Source organism: Ursus americanus, chromosome 14 (genome assembly GCF_024610735.1).
Source record: "Ursus americanus isolate L20-20 chromosome 14, mUrsAme1.1.p, whole genome shotgun sequence".
NCBI lineage: Eukaryota > Metazoa > Chordata > Mammalia > Carnivora > Ursidae > Ursus > Ursus americanus.
In genome coordinates, this window is record NC_142140.1 from 48,199,889 (window position 1) to 48,208,888 (window position 9,000).

At 41.8% G+C, this 9,000-nt stretch overlaps 1 protein-coding gene across 1 annotated transcript; it reads left to right on the forward strand.

The window, feature by feature from the left end:
* Nucleotides 1-3,155: 3,155 nt before the first annotated feature.
* On the forward strand, nt 3,156-4,088 carry LOC123785610 (olfactory receptor 7A17-like). The gene has a single exon (XM_045787441.1). The coding sequence runs from the start codon at nt 3,156-3,158 to the stop codon at nt 4,086-4,088; it is 933 nt and encodes a 310-aa protein (XP_045643397.1).
* Nucleotides 4,089-9,000: the final 4,912 nt, after the last annotated feature.

The following is a 9,000-nucleotide window of genomic DNA, read 5'->3' on the forward strand; positions in this document are numbered from 1 at the left end:
TTATGAACATTTATTTATTCCCACTGTTCCCAACCAAACTATGTCTGGGGATAAAGTGTAAGAGTCTGTATAACGTGCCCCAGGGCACCCATAGTCTAGCAGAGAAACATACATGGAATTAAATAAAAGTTACACAGTGATAACCCTTACATCTAAATTACTGCAAGAGGAAGCATCCTTTTTCTGTGGGAATGTTAAAATAACAGAACAAAAACAAAGGATTCATGAAGGAGATGACTCCTTATAGTTTGAAAGAGGCGATGGGATTTTGAAGATAGAGAGGAGGTGAGTGATCCCAAAGAGACCAGTGGGCAACTCCCAGCAAAGGGCAGCAGGTGTATGGAGGCTCTGAGCCTGGAGACTGGGGCTTCAGGTGAAGCTACAACTCAAGTTCGGTGTTTGTGACATTGATGTCGATGAGGCAGTGGGAGTGGGAAGCGGGTAGATGGGCCAAGGGAGGCAAGCCAAGTGTTGGAAGTTATGGAATTTGGGGTTACCTCTCCAGTGGGGAGTCACCAAGAAGGGGTTAAGATGCAGAGTTGGGACAGTAACTTAAATGCAATATAAAAGATTTCTCTGGGTAAATGTGAATATTGGCTAGAGGACGCCAGCCTGTGATAGGTGGAGAGATGACAAGGGGCTGAAATAAGGGGGTGGAACTGGGGACCCAGAGGTGGGGAAGCAATGGAGACATTGAGAGAAGAAAAAACTCAGCCAAATCTTATCACCAGTATTAACCACTTATTATCAACAGGAGGGAACTATGCTAAGGACTTTCCGTATGTTCACTAAATCTCTCAACCACCTGAGAAGGATGGACAGCTCAAGCCCTACGATTTGGGGGAGGATATTAACATTTATTATAGTTTGGTTGGTGCTCTAAATTCAAACAGCAAATATGCATAGATCCAAAATTCAAAACCCTAGTTTCTGATTATAAAGTTTTGCATTTTTTATCATTTAGAAAATTTCCTTTACCAAATCATCTTTTAAAATCCCCCACTTCTGTTGTACTGTGTGTGTTTCCTTTAGTGAACTGTGGGTGTCTTCCCTTTATTTATTATTCTGGTGGGATGTTCGATGGGTCAGATGTCTTGATAACGTAAAATCCTCCCTACCTTTTCTTTTGGATAAATGGCCTTTTGCTTCTTTATTACTCTGGGCATCAAGACACTGTAACTGGGGTTGGAGTGTTGCCAGAACCAAGGACATTTGCTCCTCCTCACCATCTCTAGGGGGTCACATGAGCTTATTGGATCTTTGTCCCTACTTCCTTCCTCTAAGTTTTTGGAACTGACTTTTTATGTTTCTTTAACTACTGGGCATAAAATGATCACATTAAAATGGAAACACATGTTTACATGCTCATAGGAGACATTACTACTAGAATTTGGATGCACATTCACATTTTCTTTTTAGTTTTTTTAATTAATTAATTATTTTTTAATCATATTATGTTAGTAACCATACAGTACATCATTAGTTTTTGATGTACTGTTCCATGATTCATTGTTTGTGTGTAACACCCAGTGCTCCATGAAACACGTGCCCCCCTTTATACCCTTCATGGGCTAACCCATGTATACAATGGACTATTACTCAGCCATCAGAAAGAACGATTACCCAACATTTGCATCAACATGGATGGAACTAGAGGAGATTATGCTAAGGGGCACTTTCACATTCTTAAGGGAGAGACAATCTGATGTCAGCAGCTTGCCTTGGATCCCTGTTTTCTTAATTATTGTGGTGGAGGTGACAATAGGCTGGCAGTGATTTTTATTTATTTATTTATTTATTTATTTATTTATTATTTATTTATTATTATATTATGTTAGTCACCGTACAGAACATCCCTAGTTTTTGATGTAAAGCTCCATGGTTCATTTCTTGCGTATGCTGGCAGTGATTTTTAAAACAAAAAATGAGCAAAGGAAAGGCAGAATGGTGAAGGGGAGTGGTAAATAAGGCTTCCAGTTAAGGAATGAATGAGTCATGGGAATAAAGGGCACAGCCCAGGGAATGTAGTCACTGATAAGGTCACAGTGTTGTGTGGTGACAGATGGCAGCTCCACACGTGTGAGCACGGCGTGGTGTTTAAACTGATGATCACTGCGTTGTACACCCAAAACTAATGTGACATGCATGTCAACCATACTGACGTTTTAAGAATTAATTTGAAAAAAACCCAAGTCTCTTCTCAGAGTTTGCATTGGTTGTTTCCCCTGACGGGCAAACACCTCCTGGATAAATGTGTCTCCTCCTGAACGAGGCCCCTGTGTAATGTGGGCTGGCCTATCCAAGCACCCGGGAAAATTAACACCTGCCTCCACTGTTTTATTTTTACTGGCTTTTCTTCATAGCACCCCTCACAGTCTGATTTCTATCAACTTTTTCTATCCCCTTATCTTCTCCATCACTGAACTCTGCAGACTTTTGTTTCTTGAAACCTATACTCTTCACCTGGACATTAGTCAGAACTGAAATTTACTCTCAAAAGTGTGACAGAATTTCTCATTAAAGTATATAACATACGAGTACTTGCGTAAAAGGCGAAGTGTGGGATGTGCATTCCTATTCAGAACTGGGATGCAGAGTCCCAACAGGGGACAAGTTCCATACAAAAACTATGGGTATTGACTTTTTGGTGAGATTTTATTTATTTATTTGAGAGAGAGAGAGAGCAGGAGCAGGGGGAAGGGCAGAGAAGAAGCAAAGTCCCTGCTGTGGGGAGAGCCCAAAACAGGGCCTGATCCTGGGATTCCAGGATCAAGACCTGAGCTGAAGGCAGATGTTTAACCAACTGAACCACCCAGGAACCCCAAGATATTGAATTTCTTTTTTTTTTTAAGATTTTATTTATTTATTCGACAGAGATACAGACAGCCAACAAGAGAGGGAACACAAGCAGGGGGAGTGGGAGAGGAAGAAGCAGGCTCATAGCAGAGGAGCCTGATGTGGGGCTCGATCTCATAATGCCAGAATCACGCCATGAGCCAAAGGCAGACGCTTAACTGCTGTGCCACCCAGGCGCCCCCAAATATTGAATTTCTGATTGCAAAGTGAAAATTGCAGAATTTCAATGTTACTTGTAATGTTCAGTATTGAAAAATTAGTCTGTTGTTTTTTTGTTCACTGGTAGTCTTCTCCACCATATGGAACCAGGCAATGATACACAAATTTCAGAGTTTCTTCTTCTGGGATTATCAGAGAAACCAGAACTGCAGCCCCTGCTATTTGGGCTTTTTCTCTCCATGTACCTGATCACTGTGCTTGGAAACCTGCTTCTCATCCTGGCCGTCAGCTCTGACTTCCACCTCCACACCCCCGTGTACTTCTTCCTGGCCAACCTGTCCTTTTTAGACATCTGCTTCACCTCCACCACCGTCCCCAATATGCTGTGGAACATCCAGACTCAGAGCAAAGACATAACCTATGATGGTTGTATCACTCAGATATACTTTTCCCTACTCTTTTCAGGCTGGGATGCCTTTCTCCTGAGTGTGATGGCCTATTACCGCTTTGTGGCCATCTGTCACCCCCTGCACTACAAAGTCATCATGAACCCCCTGCTCTGTGGACTGCTGGTTCTGGTGTCCTGGATCATGAGTACCCTGAATTCCTTATTGCAAACCTTAATGGTGTTACAGCTGACCTTCTGCAGAGAGGTGGAAATCTCCCACTTTTTCTGTGAAATCAATCAGGTGGTCCCACTTGCCTGTTCTGACACCTTTCTTAATGACATGATGATGTATTTTGCAACAGTGGTGCTGGCTGCTGCTCCCCTGGCTGGGATCTCTTACTCTTACTCTAAGATAGTTTCCTCCATTTGTGGGATCTCAACAGCTCAGGGCAAGTATAAAGCATTTTCCACCTGTGAATCCCACCTCTCCATTGTATTTTTGTTTTATTGTACAGGCCTAGGAGTGTACCTTAGCTCTGCTGCTACCCAGAGCTCCCACGCAAGTGCAGTGGCCTCGGTGATGTACACAGTGGTCACACCCATGCTGAACCCCTTCATCTACAGCCTGAGGAACAGAGACATAAGAAGGGCTCTGAAAAAAGTCCTTGGGGTTCCAGTGATGTGAGGGCCAATGGTCCTGGGGCTGAAGAAGTGCCCATGATTGCAGGGCTCACAACCTCAGAGCCAGGAACTGCTATTCTTTGATCAGGCTTTGGAAGTAGAATCTGCTCCTTCTATTTATTCTCTGGAATTGCCATTTGTTTGAAATCAACTTCTCTATACATTTGCATAACTCACTTTATTAAGCTTCTGCTCTGTCTGAAACACACACAGTTTCCCCTTTCTCCATTTTCATATGTCCCCAGTGTTTTCCAACCTTTATATCACAAGTGCCTGGAAATTTCTGTAACATACGTGGGGCAGGTTGGATTTTTTAAAAATAATTTCATTTTAAATGACTTATCTCATGCCAAGTAAAATTTCCCTAGATTTCCTAAAAGAATAATCATGATTTGTATTCTTCATATGGAAGAAACTATACTTGGCCAAGAACCCTTCACATAACCTTATTGTAGATGAGAATACAGAACCCCAGTTTTCACCTAGACTGTCAGTCTTTTTTATATCACACCTTCACTCCTTTTCCTGATGATGTGGATTCTAACCTTGCTCTGTTTACATCTCAGGCTCCTGAAAGGGATGCTCAGGCTAGGAAAGCCTGGGCACCCCCTGCGCCCTGTGCTTGTGAACATTCCCACAGACGCTTCCCTGACCAGAGCCTCTGCTGTGGCAGCACCAGCCCTTGGGTTCTTACTGTGACTGCAAGACAGGCCTCAGCACACCCATCAGAGACTCTAACAAGACAAGGTTCATCATCACAGGTTCTTGCAGGGATGGGCAGAAAGGTCTAGGGGGCCTGTTATTTGGGGTCCAAGGGCAGAATGACTAGGGGTTTGCAGGTTCACTCTTTATTGACCAGTTTAAAACATCAGAGTGAAATTCTGGCACAGAAGGGAAGGCACAGCCACTCATGTGTCAGTATGGAGGTTATCAGGGTTTTGGAAGAGGTGTTTCATGGCTGGGGCAGCCCGACTGCTTCTGGTAATAGTGTCCCACACCCGACAATGTGTCTGTTCAGCATGGTTGTTTCCGAAACAGAGGCTTCAGAAATCAAAAGCTTAACATCAGGTCTTTCTCTACAAACATGTTCCTGTGCTTTAAAACTAGTTTCCTTGTTTTATTCTGTTATTCACCTGGGTGTCCTAACGCCTGCCATAGTCACTAGCAAATGCTGATGAGCAAACATATAACTCCAGTGGAGTCTACATGGAAAGAAAACTTGATAAATAGTTTGACCTGTCAAGAGATGACCATAAATATGAGAATAGATTTTCTTTGGGTATACCCCAGTAGTGAGATCCCTAGATTGTAGGGTAGTCCTATTTTCAATTTTTTTAGCCACTCCACTCTGTTTTCCAAGTGGCTGCACCAGTTTGCATTCCCACCAACATTGCGAGAGGGTTGGCCTTTCTCCACATCCTTGCCAACATCTGTTGTTTCCTGTGTTGTTAATTTTATCCAGTCTGACAGGTGTCAGGTGATATCTCATTGTGATTTTCATTTGCATTTCCCTGCTGATGAGTGACATTGACCATCTTTCCATGGGTCTGCTGATCACCTGGATGACGTCTTTGGAGAAATGTCTGGTCATGTTTCTGGTCACTTTTAATCGAATTACCGGTAATTTTTTTGCTATAAGTTCCTTATATATTTTGGATATTAATCCTTTATTGGATATGTCATTTGCAAATATCTTTTACACTCAGTAGTTGTGTTTTTGTTTTGATGACTGTTTCCTTTGCTGTGCAGAAGCTTTTTATTTCAATGCAGCCATTTACAACACGGATGTATCTAGAGGGTATCGTGATAAGGGAAATCAGTCAGTCAGAGAAAGACTGATACCATATAATTCACTCATATGTGGAATTTAGGAAACAAAACAAATAAAACAATAAAAAAAGAGACAAACAAAAATCTAGGCTCTTCAATATGGGGAACAAAGTGGTGGTTGCCAGAGGGGAATTGGGGAGGGGTTGGGTGAAAAAGGAGATGGGGATTAAGAGCACACTTATCGTTATGAGCACTGGAACGTATAGAATTGCTGAATCAGTCTATTGTACACCTGAAACTAACAGTACAATGTATGTTAATTATACTGGAATTAAAAAATAAAAAAATATTTAAGATCTACCAGGGTGCAACATTTCAAACCACCATTTTATTAATAATCAAAATGTTTATTTTTTTGTTGTGCATCTATTTACTGAATATTATTTATTGATGATTGGTGTCCACAACTGAGGGGGTTTACTCACTGAGGTGTCAGATTGCTTAGTGTATCTATGTCTTATCCCAGATTTGTTTTCCTGTTTCCACTTGAAAACTTTTAATGCTACCTGCTAATATGACTCTCTTGTTGTTCCATGAAATAACTCCTTTTTCCTAAAATGTGTCACAAATAGTATAGGGTGGTGAAGGAACAATATCAGTATCATCGATTTCATACCTCTTTCCTGCTCGGAAATCCCATCCATTTGCATGATCAGAAGACGCTTCACACGAGAGCTGGATATTCTTCTGGTCCTGGGGTTCAGGGTCAACAGTTCTACACAACAAGCATGTCCTTCAAATACTCCCAGTGACCCAGAGGGGAGCCCACACCTCATCACTGCTCATAGAGTCCCTGGAAGGAAACTTGAATAATGACGAACTGCTCTCCTTAATGTCAGATCATACACCACAAATAAAAACCAGTGCTCACTAACTGCCTCCTGTCTGTTCGCTTGGATTATTGTGTTAGTCAACTATTGCTGATAACAGGCTGTCCTTGTCCTAGGGGATATCATTAATACCGCTAACATCAGATGACATCTGCTGGGAAGGGTTTCTGGTCTCTGCTGAGCTCCTTGCGGATATGGAGTCAGCTGTCAATCTCTACATTACGTTTCTAAGGCTCACCCATGGTGTCATGTGAGGCTGTAATGCTCTTCTGTCTTGGCCACTCTATGGGCTCTCATTACTGCATTTCCACTGTTAAAAAAGTCACAGAAAAAATTGGTTTATCATGTGAGTTACTTAAATTTAATTCCACTGTTGGTACATCGATATTAACACCTGCTTTCTTCCCCATTAGAACTGCTGTCTCCCACCCCTCTTACATGAGAGTCAGCTGCCTATGTTCTAGATCCTACCAGTAGCCATGCACCATTAGATCTGTTCCACTGAATCAATCATTGGAGTACAATTATCCACATTAACCTGTATATGTAAAGGGTACATTGGTGAATTAAAGGAGCTCCACAAAAATGAAGAGTATGCAGTGCGAGTGGTATGTGTAATTTAAGAGCGCACATAAGTTTTAACAGCTTTGTTAGGTAATTACTAAAAATTTAAGCTTCCTGAACATCATAATTCCTCTTTCTGAAGGAAATGTGGGAATCTAAGGATAACTTCAGACTCCAGGAAACAAACTGAGATTTGTGGAACGGAGAGAGAGGGGTGGGGGGACGGGGTAACTGGGGGATGGGCATTAAGGAGGGCACGGGATGTGATGAGCTCCGGGTGTTATCCATAATGGATGAATCCTTGAACGCTACATCAGAAACTAATGCTGTACTACATGCTGGCTAATGGAACTTAATTGTCGGGTTTGGCCAGCAAACCCCGAGACGGCGAATGAAAACATTATTCCACACACATTAGTAGGAGAAAGGAGAGGCCTGGGGACCAGATGATCTAGTGGCGCAAGGCCCTGAGCAAAGCCTTGTCTCCAGTTTCATTGACGTCCTAGTAATACATCAGACACAAGTGCAAAGCAAGAAGGAAAGTGTAACTTTAATGGTCAGGTTAATAATATATGGATCAGAAGGGGGAATGAAGCATGAGAGACTACGGACTCTGAGAAACAAACTGAGGGCCTCAGAGGGGAAAGGGGTAGGGAATGGGATAGGCTGATGATGGGTAGTAAGGAGGGCATGTATTGCATGGTGCACTGGGTGTTATACGCAACTAATGAATCATCGAAATTTACATCAAAAACCAGGCGTGTACTGTATGGTGACTAACATAATATAATTAAAAAATATCATAATAATAATAATAATAATAATAATAATAATAATAATAATATATGGGGTAGTGTGTGATAAGGTGGGGGCAAGGAGTCCACGAAGTACGTGACCACCGCAGGTGCCTGTTTTTCTTCAAAATTTATACATTTACTCTCGAGATGAGAACCTTGAGCCTCAGTAAGAATCTGGCTGTTTTCAGCCAGGAAACTTGAAAGGAGCCCCAGTGTTCTGGGCACTCCTCCTTTGCTTTTCAATTAGTCCCATCCAGGGAGGCATATACAAGTCGGGTTTTGTCTATCCAGACACCGAGAATTCCCACACTTAATAAAATAAACAAACAAACATAACTTTATAAGAACATTGTTAGTAATGAATAAAATGTGTGGAACTTCCTATTTTATCGCAAAGAAAACATTTGAGGGTAACGGTTGTGTCTTGTGTATGTGTGTGTTTCCATACATTTTCTTTCAGATAAGCTCATCACATGCGTACACACACAGATGCAGTTATGATCTCGTCTTTCATGTTGAAGCAATCTTGAGAAAGCTGGAGAGCATAGCACTGAGAAGAGGGAACTTTTCGATTTATGTGAAATAAAAGGATGCAGAAATACAAACAAAGATCTAAACTACAATGAGTGACCTTAGTTTTGATCACAAGTTTCTTCCCTATGTCACTGCCTCAAAGCTTCAGAATCAGACTACATTCCTATTTATGCCACAAGGAGCTCACTGTACTAGCTTACGCGGCAGAATACCTCCATAGGATTTAAGTTTCCTTTCTACCTACTGTGGGGTTTTAATACAAATTGCCCTTAACCAAGGGAAGCTGATGAGTAAATTGAGAGGCTTAAACTCAGTTCCCTCAAATAATTGTGTTGACTGTGTCCAAATGAGATTCCTCCTG

Excerpts from the sequence above, each read along its gene's own strand:
- LOC123785610 (XM_045787441.1), top strand. The coding sequence starts at position 3,156 with ATGGAACCAGGCAATGATACACAAATTTCAGAGTTTCTTCTTCTGGGA.